The sequence below is a fragment of the Paramisgurnus dabryanus genome, chromosome 1, assembly GCF_030506205.2.
Source record: "Paramisgurnus dabryanus chromosome 1, PD_genome_1.1, whole genome shotgun sequence".
NCBI classification, from domain to species: Eukaryota; Metazoa; Chordata; class Actinopteri; order Cypriniformes; family Cobitidae; genus Paramisgurnus; species Paramisgurnus dabryanus.
The window spans coordinates 19,737,935-19,757,856 of NC_133337.1; the positions used below are offsets into that span (position 1 = coordinate 19,737,935).

Consider the following 19,922-nt stretch of genomic DNA (forward strand, 5'->3'; position numbering starts at 1 on the left):
ATGTGAAACTGTCCATAGGTCAGAGCTTAAACCAGCCCCAGATCCCTTAAACATCACAGGTTAAGGGTTAAGTGCTTCCTTGTGAAGTTAGCGCTGTAATATTTTATGTGTGCTGATCCCCAATCCACGCCTGTTATTCATAGAGAAAAGAGGTGTTGGAGGACAGCTTGGATGTTTTATTTGACCTTTAACCATTGCATGTCAGTCACATGAGGTCTTTTATTCAGAGTTATTATTTTTTTTTTTTCAGAATTGTGGTGCGAGTTTAAAAAAAGTACAACGGGAATCAAAGATGAACTCATTGCTGTGTGAATTTTCACAGTTTAAAAATAAATGCAATTTTAATATGGTCATAATTTTATTATGTTTCAATATGAAACTGTGGAAACCTGGAAATCTTATTTGTGGTACAGCGCTTTACAGGAGGTCGACTGAATGCATCCCTAAATTGAGAAGTGCTTTAGATTATGAATAAATGAATGAATGTTATTTCAAACTGTTTCCGTTATATATCATAGCATAGCTCTATATTTGTCTATATTTTAATTTATTTTGGTTTCTCTTTTATTATGACATATGTTGTTTTATTCCTTCAATACTGTTTTCGATGTTTATCAGTAAAACTGCATAATGATTAATCACAACTTATCGTTTGCAGAATAAAAGTTTTTGTTTACATCATATATTTGTGTGTATTGTGTTTAATAATTACGTGTATGTATAAATACACACACATGCATGTATAATTTTAAGAAAATGATATCTATATATAAGTATTTATATATAATATAAATATACACATCTATATCCACATGTAAATATTTCTTAAATATAAACATGCATGTGTGTTTATTTATGCGTAATTAATATAAACAGTACACAAACATATATAATGTAAACAAAAACCTTTATTCTAGTTTCTGCAAAAGATTAATTGTGATTAATCATTATGCAGCCCTATTTACCAGGACTTTTATTTTGGTAATTTTTCAATCCTGTCAGTTTCTTTCCTTCATTCACCTAATGTTATATGGATTTGATTGTTGAAATTCTTCATTCGCCTGAAGCGATACAGAAGATTTAATTCATTGTGTTTTCCACTGAGCGGTTTATTTCATATACTGATTTATGTAAGTACATGTATTGTCTTATATGTGTGCATACTACTACTTTGCCATTATAAGTGAATGTAACGTTTTTGGTAAAAAGGATTATTTGTCATAACACTGCACCCTGATGTCTACCTGCCCTTGTAAACTTCACTTTTATTTAAATGTCTAAAGTCGTACCTGCAGTGCGTACGCTTGACCCAGCCATACAAATAGTAATTATTAAGGCCTTATTTTTATACCTGGACTTTTCTTCAAAAACCATCAATGAATAAGATGAGGATCTCCTTCCTAACAGATGCGTCCATGTCCTTTATACAGTCTGTGTCCTGTTGGCCCATACGTTCTCAATATAGATGTGTATTTACAGGTTTGATGATATTTTGCATTTCAGCTGTTACAGAAATACAGTTTTCTTACCTGCTTTCCTGCATTCTTGATTTTTATGCGAGTGTCTGTACAGAGTATTTGTTTACAAAAAGCTTCATGCAAAACAATTAAGAAGCCAGTGTTGCACAACTCTGTACCTGTTGATTCATGGGTTAAAGTTTGAGTTGTGAAGCTTTTTGATGTTCAAGTATTAAACATTAATGCATTGATGCTTTGGTAAAAAAAATGTTTACCATCATCCCATTTTCTTTACTTTTATGGTTTGTTGATGTATTTTGTAGAAAGTCTACAAAATATCTGTCTGTTTCTATCCATCATCACTTTTTATCTTTCTGTCTATTTCTGTCTATTTATCTGTCTCGGTCCATCAATAAACCATCTCTCTCTTTATCTATCTATCTATTTGCTCTATATATCTGTCTATCTGCTCTATCTATCTGTCTATTGGCTCTTTATATCTGTCTATCTACTTTATCTATCTGTCTATCTGCTCTAGATATCTGTCTGTCGGCTCTTTATATCTGTCTATCTACTCTGTCTATCTGCTCTCTATATATCTGTCTATCTGCTCTATATATTTGTTTATCTGCTTTATCTATCTGTCTATATGCTCTATATATCTGTCTATCTGCTCTATCTATTTGTCTTATCTGCTATATCTATCTGCTCTATTTGTTTATCTGCTTTATCTATCTGTCTATCTGCTCTATATATCTGTCTATCTATCTATCCGTATATCTGCTCTATATATCTGTCTATCTGCTTTATCCAACTGTCTGTCTACTCTATCTGCTTTATCTATCTAACTGCTCTATATATCTGTCTATCTTCTCTATCTGCTCAAATAGACAGTCTATCTGTCTGTCTGCTCTGCCTGTCTATCTGCTCTATATATTATCTGTCTATCTGCTCTATATATATGTCTATCTATCTGCTCTATATATTTTTCTATCTGCTCTATATATTTGTCTATCTGCTCTATTTATCTGTCTATCTGCTTTATCTATCTGTCTATCTACTTTATCTATCTGTCTATCTGCTCTTTATATCTGTCTATTTATTCTGTCTATCTGCTCCATATATCTGTCTATCTGCTTTATCTATCTGTCCATCTCCTCTATCTGCTCTAAATATCTGTCTATCTACTCTATATATCTGTCTAACTGCTCTCTATATATGTCTATCTATCTGCTCTATATATCTGTCTATCTGCTTTATCTATCTGTCCATCTCCTCTATCTGCTCTAAATATCTGTCTATCTACTCTATATATCTGTCTAACTGCTCTCTATATATGTCTATCTATCTGCTCTATATATCTGTCTATCTTCTCTTTCTGCTCAGAAAGTCTATCTATCTATCTGCTTTGCCTGTCTATATCTGCTCTATATATCTGTCTATCTGCGCTGTATGTCTTTCTATGTGTCTATCTATCTATCTATCTATCTATCTATCTATCTATCTATCTATCTATCTATCTATCTATCTATCTATCTATCTATCTATCTATCTATCGATTTGCTCTGTCCAGCCTTTCTATCTAGCTATCTGCTCTATATATCTGTCTGTCTATCTATCTGCTCTGCCTGTCTATCTCTGCTCTGTATGTCTTTCTATCTATGTATCTTATCTATCGATCTGCTCTGTTTAGTCTGTCTATCTGCTCTATCTATCAAAAAATGTTTTGAAAAAAACACTGAAAAAATAATATGCTGGATTTACTTAAAAAAGTGGATTAAAAAATGATGCACTATATTTCAAGTAAATCCAGCTTTTATTTTTTCCAGTGTATCTATTTGCTGTATCTGTCTATCTATCTGCTCTATAAATCTGTCTGTATGTCTGTATGTCTGTATGTCTGTCTATCTATCTATCTATCTATCTATCTATCTATCTATCTATCTATCTATCTATCTATCTATCTATCTATCTATCTATCTATCTATCTATCTATCTATCTATGCGCTGTCTGTCTATCTATCTATCTGTCCAATCTCTGCAGAGTTGTGCCCGACCTTCTAGACGTGCACGAGCTCGTAAACAACAGATACACACGTGCTTGCATAAATGAATTTTGGCGCGCGAATCTCGGGTGGTGGTCTCCTAGCAACGCAACGATCCAGCACCTGACGTCAGGGTAAGTTACTTCAAGTTAGATTATTAATCATTCTCATATCAGTACTTAGTATCTTATACTATAAGTTATTTTCTCTATAATATTTAAATATATTCGCGTCTGTCTGTCTGTAGTTCTGTTAAGTTATCTGTGTAACAGCATTAGTATGGAGGTGTTGTGTGTATGTTACATACCAATTCATAGGTATGCATAAAAGCAAAAAGGTTATGAGGTATTTTACTAAAATGTTTTACTAAATGTTTTACTAAAACTTCAGAGCGTTCAGATATTAATAAAAACGTACAAATATGAAACGAATAACATAAACATTTAGTAGTTAAACGATATAACATTAGTGAGTTAACGTTAGTGAAAAGCGTTATTGCATTCCTCTTGTGCCAAACCATCTCTGAAATGCACTTTGCATTCTATGAAAAACTTAAACCATATTTGTATTGGCATTTGGTTTGAGTCATAACTTGTGAGTTAGTTCTGTCCAAAGTGATTTACAACTAACTTCATAAACTAATAACTTGGACTGAACAAGTGTAATGGTAAACGAAACGGTCGTGCTGAGGTATCGACACGTATGAGGTTCGAACCCACAACCCTTAAGTGACCTGCCCAGATCTTTAACCATTAGGTTACAGCACGCTGATCGACACCAGTGCATGTGCTGCTGCTGCTACCGGAGTCTCACTGAAGCGTTTGGAGGCGTAGAGCAGTCCTGAAGCTCATACACAAGAAATCTGCGCATGCTATCCGTCAAAACAACGTAAGCGACGTTTATTTAATACTGACTGTCTGTGATTTACTGCTTTGTGTGTCTTTTAAACGCGTAAAAGCGTTGCGTTTCCTTCCCGAGCGCGACAGAAAATGGCGTCATGGTGCTCTTGTCGTGTCTGTGGTTGAACAGACGGCTCGGTTTCGACTCATCGTGCCGTTTGACTGCTTTCTAGCGAGTAAGTTGGATTAAAGTAACTGTTAGTGTTAGTATTATGTGTCGTTTCATTGAGATCTGCGTCAAATGTAAGTCAGGAGAGCGCGCGCAAAGGCGGAAGGCTCTCCAGCGCCGCGCGCAACCGGGAGCGAAGCGCGGCGGTCTCAGACTCGCGCATCAGCGTTTCGGTGTTTCTGTCTGTGTTAATGGGTTATAAAGTTTATTTTGTGTATTTATTGATAGATCTCATGCTTTTTCGAGGGCGTCAGTCCGCTTTTACGCCACGCACCAGGTCTGTTGTAGCTGAAGCGCGTTGAGTTTTGTAGTTTGTTGTGTTTTTTGTAGTTTAACACTTATTTTAGAGTCGACAGTTACAGCAATGCCCAGGAGATTTCAAGAATAATGAAGTAATCGAGTTGTTTCGTAAGAATGAGTTTGTTTTGCTTTTAAAACAGATTCAAATGCGTATAAAGTGTCATATACACGCGTCACGTGTTTTGCGCACGCTTGCTATCTCTAAACTAACTTACAACAGTGTGTCCAGTTGGATAACATGCAGGTTAAAAATCACTTCGTTTTATAAATTAAGCATGTAGTCACGCGTCATCGTTAAGAGTTGTTGTTGTTGTCATTAAATGCGCGGATGTGACGCAATGCATTGTCGCGTGACGCCAGAATAACCCGATGTAGGTGATATTGTACACGGTACACGCCGAGAGGATTCACTCAGATATAAAATGATACACTTTTATGTGCTGTTAGATATCAGATCTGAATATCATTTATATAATTTTTGTTTTCTATTATTACGTTGCCATATATATTTCTATACTGTTATTTCTTATGTTTCTACTATTTGTTTTGAACCTGGGGTCTGGGGCCTCAAAAAACTTACAAGAGGGCCTCAATATGACTTACAATGATATAGACAAAACAAGCATTAAAATAAGCTAAAACAAATAAAAAGCAAGATGTTATGTTAGTTTAAAAAAAACATGTTTCTGGTTATGCCAAAGCCCCCAAATATTGTTGTGGACATTGGCCTTAAAATAAAAAAAAGGGTTGAGATTCATGAGATTTGTATAAAGCTGCTTTGCAAGCGGTATAGAAGTAAAATTTAATTAGATGTTTTGCAAAAGTTAGTCAAATAAGTTGCAGTACACTTTACCTCACTTGAAGTGAAGGTGACTGGTGGACATAGCACCTTTACAAGGACCAAAGCACCATTCATGTTTACACGGATATTCAGATTAGCTATCGACTAAAGTTTTTTTTTCTCTTTTTAATTTTTATGTTTTGAAGTTAGTCAATCATTAAAAGGTCAAGTCCATCTGATGTTGTGTTCCAGGAAAGTAACTGGTAAACTGAAATAGTAACTTGTCTAACTTGTTTCTCTGTATATTTCTACTGTAATACATGTATAAATATCATTTGTAAGTCTTTGATGCAACTTCATTATAAACATCACCTAAATAGATAAATGCACGCTGTGATTTTGAACCCATCAATTGGGTCAAAAATGGGAAAAACCCAGTGTTTTAATTTCAACCCAAAAAGATGGCTTGTTTTTAACCCATTGTTGGATCAGATATAAACATAATTTAACCCAGTGGCTGAATTCCTCCCTGTTAGACCCAATGTAGGCAGCTGGTTTGAAAATAACCCAGCGTGTTTTAGTGAAGGATCAGAGGAATGCCTTTAACTTTCATTTGACTTTATAGTGCGAGCTCCAGCAGAGGGCAGCAGAGGACACACTGCTCACAACAACTCTATGGGGCTGTTTCCCGGACAGGGATTAGACTAAAAAATTTTAAACAGAGCTGTCCAAACTGAAAACAATTTGCACTGACATATCTTAAAATACAACAGTGCCATTTGTTTGCCTTAAAATGCACATGTTTGTTAAAATTAGTTTTAATTCCAAATTAATCTAAGGCCTAGTCCTGTTTTAAGATAATCTCTGTTCAAGAAACCGACCCTATATGAAGAAACTTTCTTACCCAAACGTTTAATACTGTGTCATGGATTGAGTTTAGTTAGACCAGTGGTATATCTGTGTCACTTTGTAAGTGATTATACAGAGCTGGGCTGTGACCTCATGATCTCATTACAATACATTGACATCTGATGGTGCATTTGAATAACAGTGTGAATGACCAGACAATGATGCTGTATTTACACATGTGTGCACAAACATTAAACTAATGCTAATGCATTACTTTACCAACTGAGCTACAGGAAGACTGTAGAAAGTCAAACTCATAAATCGTGAATCCTTGAATCTAGATTAGAGTATTGATCTGTTTACAGAGGCCCGTTTAAAGCCGACTGGAAATGGAGGAGCCCATATCCGAAGCCTGCGCGATGCCGGCCAATGAGAAGTCTTGTCAGACTGATGACCTCACGGATGAGGCCGTCGTGCCCGGACCAGACCACGCAAGCAAGACTTTGGGTAAGCTTCTTTCTCTCTTGAGTCTGTTGTACTTTGAGTCTATTAGAAAGGTCCATCTAAGCACCAACAAACTCTGAAAGTCACATCGGTAACCTCCGTAAGGAGAGAGAAATCCCAACAGCAGTGAATGCATTTCAATAGCGCTTGATCCTGACTGATCTTTCCTGACAGCCAGAGGTCCGAGAGGGTCAGAGAAGATTACAGCAGTTTCCTCCACTGCCAGCTATTGTTGCTCACTCAGTAGGGGTCACCAAAGTCTCTAAGCCCCTGAAGAGGAGAGGTCACGCCCCACCCCCTGACCCTAAAGTTAAATGAGAATACATACATGTACTGACTCGCGTGTATGCCACAAAAAAAGCTTCTAGCTATTCACTCACAGGCTACCATTAAACATCTCTTATATAAGGCGAGTCTCTCAGGGCTGTTCAAAACAAAGCTTGCTGGTCCAGTTATAAATCCATCAGCACCATCTCTTTATCTGATGCTTTATAGCCTTGTATCATCACAGATGATAGGAGTTTTTGTTTGTAGGGCTGTAGTATAAGTCAAACGATTATCCTCTATAATCTTGTCTCTTGAAATCTATTGTCAATCTAGTAGCAAAGCTTTTGCAAGCACCACTCATAGTAATCATCTCTGTAATAGCCCCACAGGTTACGTGGCTTTATTATTTATAAGTCTTCAGTTTAAATATTGACATCCATGTACCGAACAGAAGAGAAACTATCAGGTGCATTCCTCGGAAAAGTGAATCTGTATTAAATCAAAGCCTTTGTTTCAGAGGCAGACGTTTTCATCTCGACAGTCGCAGGCAAAGGGCATCAATAATGTAGACTTTAATAAAGTCTTGGTTTGCAAGCTGAAGATGAGAGCGTAAATGGATATCACTTATATCCGTGAAAAATAAAAACACGGCCATCGTTTGTGGATAATGAGTTTTTAAGAGGTGATGCTGTCTGATGGACTGTCGAGTTGATGATAACATAGTGTCGCTTTAAGTTGCATTATAATAACTACCTGAATAATGACCTCCTTATACCTGAAACCACAACAGCTTAACTTATCATAGACAAATCATTACAAATGCATTCATTCATTACTACATTTTCAGTATGTTTACATTTAGTTGTAGTTTTACACTTTTTCAAACTTTCACAGTGTTAAGCAGGTAATGCAGTATATCATCTCACGTGGGATTTTATAAAATATCCATCTGCATGTCTGGTAAATATTTTTTAGGGTTGCAAACTTCTGGGAACTTTCAAGGCTTGAAACTTTCCATGAAAAATATGGGAATAAACTAGGAATTTGAAAAAAGTTGCCTAAAACAGGGGACTTAAATGTAGTTTAAAAAAATCTTGCAGCATAATTTTGTTTAAAACAACACGATTAAATGCAGTTTCAGTTGAATTTCTACCCTGCACATTCCTCAGTCACATGCACACAGCACACTGCTTTATGAAGGGCCTTAGAGGCCACACCCCCTGGATGTAAGCTAGCACTATTACAGAGACAGAGCGCAGTTATGCAAATTTGAAAACCACGCCCACCGGGGGGAAACAATCCAACCGTCTCCATTGACTTTGTATTGCGAGAGGCCGCCTCTTTGTCATTTGTGGCTTATAACAAAAAAACTGAATAATGCCTAAAAGCTGCTGTGTGACAATATGTACAGCTAACAAGCCAAAGAACCCAGAAATATGTTTTTATAAGCTGTCGAGCCGTAAAACCCAGCCTTTAAGGAGAAAAAAGTGAATTGCCGACTACGCTTCCCCCTAGTGGACACAGTTCTACTAATAGACGGTTTCATCGGATGCACGCGATACACGTCTGGATCCGAACCTTACTTCCGGTTTCGTTTTGTTTTTAATGGTCTGACTAGTTGCTAAACTGAGCTCTTGAACAAACGCCTCGTCGTTTTGGTTTCCTAAAACCAAAAATGTGTTGTTTTTTTGCTTGTTGTATAAATAAACTACGTTTAAAGAACTTTTTTGTTATTTATTCTTAGCGGAGTTTACCGGAAGTTACGTGCGGAATGCGACAGCCGCTTGTTTATGTTGTTACTGCTGAAACGGTCTATAGAAGTACTTTGAAAAGTTGCCTGTTTCCACTTTTGTGTCTTTAAACACTCGTTTTTTGTGGTCGACAGCGTATAAAAACTTATTTACAGATTAAACTTAAAAACAGAATAATGCCTAAAAGCTGCTGTGTGACAAGGTGTACAGCTAACAAGCCAAAAAAAAACAGAAATAAGTTTTTATAAGCTGTCGACCTCAAAAAACGAGCGTTTAAAGACACAAAAGTGGAAACAGGCAACTTTTCATAGTACTCATATTAGAAGAACTGCGTCCACTAGGGGGAAACGTAGTCGGCGATCCACTTTTTTCTCCTTAAAGGCTGAGTTTTACGGCTCGACAGCTTATAAAACTTATTTCTGGGTTCTTTGGCTTGTTAGCTGTACATATTGTCACACAGCAGCTTTTAGGCATTATTCTGTTTTTTGTTATAAGCCAGAAATTACAAGGAGGCAGCCTCTCGCAATACAAAGTCAATGGAGACGGTTGGATTGTTTCCCCACCGGTGGGCGTGGTTTTCAGGTTATGACGTGCTGCGCTCTGTCTCTATAATAATGTTTATTATGCTTTTTTGTGTTACTCAATGAAAGAATTAATTAATCAGGATGTTATTTTAAAAAAACATTATTACCTTGCATGCATGTCTGTTTGTATATGATATAGTTTCCCAAATACCATAATTTCCTGTTAAGTTTCCAATTTGGAATATTTCCAAAATTCCCCAGATTAAGTTTCCATGATAAGTTTTTTGGAAATTTACTGGAAACTTTCTGCCTCTATGCAAGCCTAAGCAGCATGCATATATTTGACTGAACTATGTTGTGTTGTGTTATGTTTTGCAGTAAACTCGACAGAAGTTGGGGATCCTCCTCTGCTCCAGAGACCACTGGAAACTTCCAAATCTGGAATCCAACAGATTATCGAATGCTTTCGGACAGGTGGCGTATATTGCATCACATGAATAGTTTGGTTCCAAAACGCGATAAACGCCATTTAAAAAAAATTTGTTACAACCAATATCAGTATTGTATCAGGTCAGTATTAAAAATATCCGCTGTGTTATTCTGTCATCTTTTCTCCCTTTTTTCCCAAAACTCTACAAACACCAGTCCTCCTTCTCTGCAGAATGCAATAAATCCACTTAACAAATCACAGCGCACCATTCCACGCATTGTAAACAATAATGGCGGCACTTTGAATAAACACAGAATCCTAGTTTTCCTCATTTACAGTTCTTTGTACTTCGTGATCAACAAACAAAAGATGGTTTTGATAAACCTGGGTGGTTTCCTGTGGCGTGGAAGAAACATAAGCCACTCGGGTGACGGAAAAATGTCGGCTGTTGATTGTTCTCACCACAGCATCAAGCTTCTGTCGTGCTAACAAATTGACCCCAGGGGATCTTATGAAAAACTTTCAATCATTTACTCAAAGTCAATGAAAATCAAGCAGGACCAAAACATTTTACAGCTGATCGCTGTCAAAAAAGTTCAGTGACGACGTCCCAAGTATAACCGCAGCAATTATACAGTGTTCTTAATATGACAAAGTAAATGTTTTGATTTATGCAATTAATGTTGATTTTTTTTTAATCAGTGTATACCACTAGTCAAACTAAATGAATATAACATGGCAAAGATGAATGCACCTTTATATATTGATTCAATAGATTTATAGAAATTTTGAAAAAAAAACTTTGCATTTTGTGTAAGAAATAATAAGTATTATAATAATTAATAATCTTTGAAAATCAAGTAATGGATTTTTATTTTTCATGTTATTATAACCTAAAGATGCTATGTGAAAGTTTGTAACAGAAAATAGCGTTTTTCATCTCGTCCTTTTTTTGGTATAGAAAACACATTTTTACAGAAAAATGTCATAATGGATTTATTGCATTTTGGAACCAAACTCTTCACATACCCTTCCTCGCCTTATGATCCTGTAGAATCGTGTGAAGAATTCATGCAATTGACAGTAAGTGTCATCGCTGTCCTCTTGTGTCTGTTTGCAGGTACTGCACAGTTAAAACACATCCTCTTGAAAGAAGTGGACACGATCTTTGAATGTAAAGTCTGTCGCAGTCTCTTCCGTGGTCTTCCCAATCTGATCAAACACAAGGAGGTTTATTGTCTCCCCAGACATCCTGAATCTGAGGGTTAGTAAAACAAACTGTTTGAGATTTTTCCTGTCTTCTGTTCTCAAGAGAACAATGTTGAGTTAACCAAGATCCTCCAGTTTTAATGAAGGCGTTCAGGGTTGATGTGTTGATTCTGTTGTTTTTATGTAATTGCAAATGCCTAAGTGTGATTTTGGTGAAAAATAGGCAAACGATCAAATCTAGCTTATATTTGTTATGCAGTTACTTATTTACAAGTTGCCCTGTTAGTTAAGGTTACTAATAAATCAGTCATGGTTTACATCAGTGGTTCTCAACTCCAGTTTTCGCCCCCCCCCAGAACATTTTAAATGTCTCCATATATAAAACACCTGATTCAGTTCATCAGCTTGTTAGTGTGTTTATTAAGGAAATGTTTCAGACATTGGCTGTGTCCCAATTCAAAGGCTTCGACCTTCTAAGGACGTATTTTAAGACCGATTGCGTCACAGCAGCGCGACTTGAGGCTGGTAAGGCCGTCCCAATTCAAAGGATGCTTAGAATGAAGACTTAAAATGCGTCCTCATTTCTCCGCGCTGTTAAGGATAGAACGAATGGATCCTTAACAGCCGAGGATATCCTAAGATTCATTGCGCGTCTGCAACGGCTGCATATAATGGGTTGGTATTTTAAAATAAACAAAACCTTTATTAAATAAAAGTGTATTTATCAGAAAACATTTTCTCTTGTCACATTTTTAGTATTATAAGTAATGTTTTGTGTTAATATTATTCTTTTGATTTTGCATATATTTCTAAGGTTGATTAATTTGATTTACTGTTAAGTAGTTTAATCTACATCAACGTGTCTTTTTTTAAAATAAATTCATATTTTTCTGATTTCAAATTTATTTTAATAAGTCAGAAACGTCTCAGCTGTGTCCTGCTGACAGGCACGGTGGGCGCGTGCAGCAGGTGACGCCAATTATGGGTCTTTCGAAGGTTAGACCGTCTCATTTCAGTTCTCTTCGCGAACTTCTGAGGCTTCCACCTTGAAAGACCGAGTGCTCACCTTTTAAGGTCTCATGCTTATAAGGTTGCAGCCCTTGAATTGGGACACAGCTATTCTGAAAGGAGCCTGATGAGTGGAATCAGGAGTTTCATATAAAGAGACATCCAAAACATTCTGGGAGGGGGGGCCCGAGGACTGGGGTTGAGAACCACTGGTTTACGTAATATACGTCAATTTCTATCCACTGTCTGATCTGCATGTGTGTTCCCTGGGATTGAACCCATGACCTTTTTTCCTACTGTACCTTTGAGAATTGTGTTTAAGGAAAACACCACCGTTTTTCAATATTTTACTATGTTCTTACCTCAACTTAATACATAATTTTTTTCAATGCGTGTTATCATTTAGCCTAGCCCCATTCATTCCTTAGGATCCAAACATGGATGAATTTAGAAGCCACCAAACACTTCCATGTTTTTCCTATTTAAAGTAGTTACACGAGTAAGTATGGTGGCACAAATTAAAACACTTCTAAATTCATGCCTGTTTGGATCCTAAGGAATGAATGGGGCTAGACTAAATGCTAACATATTCAAGATGCGCTGTACAAAGATTAAGTGCACGCATTGAATAAAGATAGGTATGTATTAATTTATCTAAGTTGAGGTAAGAACATAGTAAAATATTGATGAACGGGGATGTTTTCCATTATTTTGATTGGCTAAACTCAGTAGCAGATTACTGAATAGTTGATGGGTGTTCATAAGTTAATGTGTTAATGCTTCTGATGACAGCCGTTACAATTAAATAACCATTAAGACAGTGGCCCTCATTTATCAAAAGTGCGTACACCAAATTTCCAGCGTACACCTTGCGTACACCCAAAACCACGGTGACTTTGAGATTTATCAATATGGACGTTGGCGTACGGCACGCTCAAATCCTACGCCAGCTCAGGAGGTGGTGTACGCACATTTTGAGTTAGTGCAGAAATGCGCAAAAACTTCCTAACACCACAAAACGTACTGACAAACTAAAATATATGATATATTATGACCCACTGTAAAAAACATAGTAATTATAAACTTCAGTGTTTATTTTTATGCAACAATGTTCAATTTGTGAGACTTTACCAAAGCATTTGATTTGTATGCATAGGCCTATGTATTCCTTCAGTTGAGAGCCTGTGCGCTTTACCTGATGTTTCAGAGCGAGCATGTGAACGGAGCTTAGTGGGAGCGGAGCGTTGAGCGGTGCGGTAATATTACCATCAAAGCGCCTTTCCGAAAATTCCGCTCCCTCAGCACCGCTCGTTGAACCCAGAACGCCCTTTGATAATTTGCTAGTTCGAGAATCTGTAAAAACGTCTAGCAATAAGTTATGGAATTCAAGCCTTATACATAAATTTAAAGTAAAAATCAAAGTTAAGATTGAGCAGGAAGAAAAAATTGAAAGGGACTGCGGAGAGACTGTAAAGAGTTAGCAAATATTCTTCCTGTAATCTGAAGCGGCACATTGCAAGAAAGCACAAGGATGTGCTACGAAAACATGGTAATGCAATAAAAGGTAAGCTAGTTACGTACCATTCGATGATAAATAAATACAGATGAGGTAAGGTAAAATGCTTGTGTTGAATGGAGCCGTAAATCCGATCATGATGACATGCGGACAAAATTATGGCCACGAATAATTTTTTATGCTATGGACACTTCTTTTTCTTATTTAGTCTAAAGTATGGCCATAAATTTAAAATTTGTTCCCAATATTCAACAGTTTGTTCCTTGGAATTAATTATTATAATATTTAGAATATTTCGTAATTACTATTACAATTATTATTACTTCAAATTATGAATTAGCTTAGCTAAAACATGTGGATGTCGTGGAAACAAATTGTTAATTTGAATTATATCCGGAGCTCCGTATCAAACTGGATCTAAGATACAGCTAACAAACAACTGTATGTAAATACAGAACAACACACTACAAAAGTTACTACATCATTTTAAAATATTATATAAAAAAAAATTAACTGAACCATTAAGCAGACATAGAATTTAGATGTAGGCAACAGTAAATAATAATAATAATAAATAATTATTCTTCTAAATATCAATTAATAATAAAAATAATAATAAGAATATTACAAATTGTCATCCAATTATTAATGTGTCTTTAATCCCACTCTTTAAACTGCCAAATAAAACAATTTTGTTTCTTTTCACTTCCCCGGTTTCTCTTCTTTGCCGTCTTTTCGTGTGTCAATGGCGTAAAATGAGGGCGTGGGGGAGGCGGAGACTTGAATTTATATGGGCTTGTTATTCTAATGACGCTCGTTTTCGGCCGCGGCATTTATGAAGGGCAGATATTGCGTACACCTGAATATCAACGGTACGCACAGTTTCATAAATCAGGCGGTGAGAGGAGTGTAAGCATAATCTTACGCCAACATATACGCCCGTTTCTACGCAAGAATGATAAATGAGGGCCAATGAGTTTTATCACAGCGCATCAAGCTGTTATTTACATGAGTTGATTTTTATCATGGATCTGTTTCTTGTTTGTGTCTTAGACTCTTCTGCAGAAGGCAAAAGCATCAAAGAGCTTTTGGAGGCCGTCTATCCTCGCTCCGATGGGCAGGAATATTTTCTCCGACTGGAGCCCATTGATGGTAACCAGAATGCAGTTTTTCAGTATCTGTCCACGGAGGAAGACCTGCCACCTTCATCCCAGAGCCCCAACCACACCAGCACAGACGGCTGGACTCACCATCAGCCAAACACGGACGACATCAGCATGAATGAAGAAGAAGATGATCATCGCATTGAGGAAGAAGGGAAATTAAGCCGAAGTGCAGAAGATGCTGTGATATCTGAGGAGCATCAGGACAATCAGCTCTCATCTGAGGAGAGAACCGAAGAAGACTCATCCCCCTGCAGATGCCTCCTCTGTAACAGAACGTACAAGGTTCGAGGTCACCTTCAGAGACACCTGCGGACAGTCCACAAGATCATCACCTCTGACTGCGCCGTATCCACGAAAATAGCCAATGGAAAACCTCCAGAGAGTCCAGATGCTAACAGTTGCTCATCTAGTGATACCCAAAGTCAGAAGAGTCCCAGAGAGGAGAACAAAATCCCATGGAAGCCCATATACTCCATGGGCTTTGACTTGAAGACGCGCTTCTGCAAGCTCTGCAGACGGACCTTCAGCTCGGAGCAGAACCTGGCGAAGCACATCGAGCTCCACACGGACAACGGCACCGACTTCTTCGTCAAGTTTTACTGCTGCCCGCTTTGCCGCTACAAGACTCGCCGCAAGAGAGATGTCGTAAGGCATCTCTCCGAATTTCACAAGAAGAAATCTGCCTACCTGAGCAGAATCTCTCAGTCGCTGGACAACAGCACCATCAAGACGCCTGCCGAGGCCGTGTTGAACAAAACTGAGACCAAAGATCAGCATCGCCAAGAAGCCAAGTTCAACCCCAGCCACAGTTCTCCGTATCTGACACGCAGGAACCTGCTGCCAAACGCACGTCGTGAAACGGCCGAGGGGAAGAAGACGGTTAGCGGTAAAACGCAAGTAAAGCGTGATGACACGAGAGGTAAAGCCATGCAGTCCATGCTGGTCTGCAGCGTCTGTGGCAAGGGCTTCAGAAAGCAGAGGCATCTGGTGTTACACATGAGGAATCATCAGAAAATGGCACGCGGGGGTGCGGCAGGCGTACGCACGAGATCAAAGGTCGTGTTTTGGTGAGTGTTTCCCATCTCTCTGCCATCCGGAAGCTCTCTTGTAAACAGCATCTGCTTTATAGAAAGAGTTTTTTGAATCTTAATAAAAGATCTTGGGTCACCACAAGCTACAGATGTTTTCACGTTTTATTTTACGACACAAAACACACCAGTAATAACCCCACTCGCCATTTAAAATTTTTTTTTTTTCCATACCGCTACATGGGATTACAGATGTTGTTGGGAAATTTCTAGCGCAATCACTCATGAAAATCTCAAAAACATTAGGACACGTGTACAATTCCCAGAAAGATTTAGCCATAGAGTATTTGGATAAATGAGAGCTCAATGAGAGAAATCCCAGGGTGGATTTACTGCACATGAGAATGAAATATGAAAGCCACAGCAAGGCTGGAAATGAGGTCTTCCTGGTCTGACCTCAAGGTTTGCCCGGTTGAGCGGTGATGGGGTGCGTTTGAGGTGGGAGAAACAATTAAGATGTCTGTCCTGTGTCCTTGGTAACAGCATTTGGCTCGGGCAGGCAGTGTTAACCATTAACCTCTTATCCTCAAATAAGGGTGACAGAGATGCCTTGGGTGTCCATGTCCACTTTTGACATTTTTTCCCCCTTAATGCTTAGTATGTCATGCTGACAAGTAGCTTTTCTATTGATCCTCTGGCTCTGAAGCCTCGCACCGCTAATATGACAAAACACAGAGGCTGGTTGACTGTTCATCACCGGTTGACGTCATGGCTTAAGAGTTTTTTACGCATAGTATAAGCATGGCTGAAGATGTGTTATTGTTCTTTTATACCACGTTTCTGTTGAATGCTTTATTCTGATTGGTTGAGAAATGTTCCATGGGTATGCATTATAAATAATATGTTTTATTATAAGACAAATGCACACCTGACCTGTCAGATGTCTTAAAAATAGGCACCAGAGCAATGTTTGTGGTAACCGTGGGATAAGAGAAATAATTGACTCTGGTTCTTGAATTATTTGAAAATAATGCACCTTGGGTGTGCATTATTTTTCAAAAAATTTTATGGCTGTCGTCAATTATTTTTTAAATGCCACGTAGACATAGATTTTTGCAGATATTGTTCTAACCTGTTAACATCAGCGGTCCAAAAAAAAAAATGGGTGCTTTAAACGCGCAATTCACATGCATTTTGTGAAACCGGACGTAGCAGTTATTTGTAGTGTATTCGTAGCATCTAGTGACATATATCTATGGTCAGAGGTGGTGCAGACGGAGACTAATTTACAGATTTATATCTATAGTCTGAGCAATTGAGTAGAGACTCATTTGCTTATACTAAATGAAGCCTGGGTGTAGTTACATTCAAGCATAAAGAAATTACTGTGACACTTTTACTTATATTATTATGATGCTTAAAGGGACAATTCAATTTTTTGGAAAAGAGGCTCATTTTCCAGCTCCCCTAGAGTTAAACATTTGATTTTTACTGTTTTGGAATCCATTCAGCTGATCTCCGGGTCTGGCGGTACCACTTTTAGCATAGCTTAGCATAATCCATTGAATCTGATTAGTCCATTAGCATCACGCTAAAATAACCACAGTTTGAATATTTTTCCTATTTAAAACTTGACCCTTTTCTAGTTACATAGTGTACTAAGACGGAAATTTAAAAGTTTTGATTTTCTAGGCCGATATTGCTAGGAACAATACTCTTATTCTGGCGTAATAATCAAGGAGTTTGCTGCCGTAACATGGCTGCAGGAGGCGCAATGATATTACGCAGTGCCTGAAAAAACTACAGAAGAGTCAAGTGTTAAACAGGAAAATATCAAAACTTTTTAGACCATTAGCATCGCGCTCAATAATAACCAATGAGATTCAATGGATTATGCTAAGCTATGCTAAAAGTGGTACCGCCAGACCCGGAGATCAGCTGAATGGATTCCAAAACGGTAAAAATCAAATATTTATCTCTAGAGGAGCTGAAAAATTAGCCTATTTTCCAAAAAAAAAAAAAAAAAAATGGAGTGTCCCTTCAAAGATGAGTTACAAGTGATTAAATGGTCAACGATTGGAAGACTTATCTTTAAATAGACTGTTGTGTAATCGATGATAAAACTGTTTCCTTTCAACAAAATTATGGTATTACCATGGTACTGTTGTATTTTTCTAACCTTGTGTTGTCTTTCTTTCGTAGATTCTCTGACAACAAACCGGATTCGCAGCAACATCAAAAAGGCGGAGAGTTAATAACAAAACCATGCTATCTTATAAATGGCTAACGGTGTACACAAACGACTTGATTTAACCAAATAGGTATGAGAAACCGAAGTATTTCTATTTGGGGTTTCCAAGAGTTGGTTTTGTTGGTTTGATGCCCCCGACACATACTCTGCATGAAGGAGTGTGACAAAAACGGCATGACATTTTCTAACCACTTCTAAATAGAATATGAAATGTATATGATTACCATTTGACTGCTGCTATCAGTTTTTATGTGTTGTGTGGAAATGTGGCTGAGTGATTGTTGAAGAAAGCTGTCTGAGCGCCCGGGACCCCAGTAAGAGCTCAGAGCCACGCATGATCTCTGTGAGAGAAATGACAACTGATTCACGACGGACTCATTGCTATTCAGTCCAAACGTCTGGGGTCAAATCCAGGAGTTTTTGTTTAGTGGGAAACAGCAGAGAGAAATCAATAAGAGAAACACTGTGTTTTGTTTCAACAGACACCTGCTCTGGGGAAACGACCAGCGTTTCTCTTTTCGTACTGCAGGCAAATCAGTTTGTCTGGGCACTGTTTATTTACCTTTTGAATAGTTTTTTCATTAAATCAGTAGCATCAACTGTTTCTCTGTTATGAACGGTTAGAAGTTTTATTTCTCATATTAATTTGTTCACCAACAATAAACAGAGAAAATGACTCTACATGCATTTATTTCTTTAAGTTTGAAACGAGAAAAGGGAATTAAAGTTTTATGGATTCAATGAAAGTAATTCGATTACAGGCGCTTGGAAGGGAGGGGCTAGAGGCACTTTTTGCATTTTAATATATGTGCGCCTGTCTGTGAAATCCTAAAGTCTTATAATATAATCTAAAAATGAGATTTGGAGCATCAAAGCATGATATGTGTCATTTCAATATTTGACATGACTTTAAGATATCAAAAGTATATTTTAACTAAATGTTCTAGGATAATTGTATGTAAATCACAAAAATAATGACTTGAGCTTTATTACATAGATAATGACCCGGAAAGTGTATTATTATAGTAATGTTAAATGAAACGGGGTCAATTCCGTTAAAACGCTACATTAATTTTCAGCTGTTAGATTTTGATGCTCAGCTGGTATAGTGTGACTGTAAGGTCACAGTGAGCTGAAACTGATGAATATTGAATAGATTAAATTATTGATTATATTTATAGGGGTTAGAGCATTAGCTGCTTTAATTCCCTGGGGGAACTTCAGTAAATAATTTAGGTCATAATGGCTGAGCTGAGAAATATGGTTGGGATTAATCACAGTGAAATCTTTTAACACTAGAGGGCAGTAGTGCACTTATAAAGAACGCCTCGTGCAGGAAATACGTATATATTAAAATGTATACAACTTTCCAGAAGATCTGAATGTCTGATGGTAAAAAGTTTTAACTTTGCTTGAATGAAGATTTACTAAAATAATGATTTAATAAGCAGGTAAGTGCACGTTTGGCACGTCTGGTCATGGCATTGATGAAAATGGTTTAGGATTGTTGTGTGAATTGTTTGCAGGTAAATTGAATGCGACCTGCGTTAAATAAACTCACGGACTGGTTGAGTAAATTAACAATCATAACTAAAATTAGTGTGATAGTTTTTATTCGTTCCGTAAATTAAACTGCAGTGCAATAATCTCACCCAACACTGCTTGTCTTTTTTATTCAGTCGTGTTAAGAAAGGATTTTTCAATGAAAGAAATTAACTTGTGCTATTTTACCCTTTGTAATGAGAGCGTGCTTGATTTAAGACCTGGG

At 37.4% G+C, this 19,922-nt stretch overlaps 1 protein-coding gene across 3 annotated transcripts; it reads left to right on the forward strand.

The window, feature by feature from the left end:
• Positions 1–3,470: 3,470 nt before the first annotated feature.
• Positions 3,471–19,906, forward strand: znf800b (zinc finger protein 800b). 3 transcript variants are annotated; one of them, XM_065273397.2, is made up of 6 exons: positions 3,471–3,636; positions 6,866–7,007; positions 9,925–10,020; positions 11,097–11,240; positions 14,763–15,942; positions 18,106–19,906. In XM_065273397.2, coding segments are annotated over exons 2-6 (1,539 nt in total). In that variant the 5' UTR covers positions 3,471–3,636; positions 6,866–6,889; the 3' UTR covers positions 18,107–19,906. The 3 variants fall into 3 exon arrangements, with proteins under 3 accessions (XP_065129469.1, XP_065129467.1, XP_065129468.1); XM_065273395.2 differs by lacking the exon at positions 3,471–3,636 and adding an exon at positions 4,263–4,390; XM_065273396.2 differs by lacking the exon at positions 3,471–3,636 and adding an exon at positions 4,462–4,577.
• The last annotated feature ends 16 nt before the right edge of the window (positions 19,907–19,922 follow it).

Coding starts and splice junctions, on each gene's coding strand:
- znf800b (XM_065273397.2), top strand. CDS start 6,890: ATGGAGGAGCCCATATCCGAAGCCTGCGCGATGCCGGCCAATGAGAAG. Junction 7,008..9,924: donor CCACGCAAGCAAGACTTTGG/GTAAGCTTCTTT, acceptor TATGTTTTGCAG/TAAACTCGACAGAAGTTGGG. Junction 10,021..11,096: donor TATCGAATGCTTTCGGACAG/GTGGCGTATATT, acceptor GTCTGTTTGCAG/GTACTGCACAGTTAAAACAC.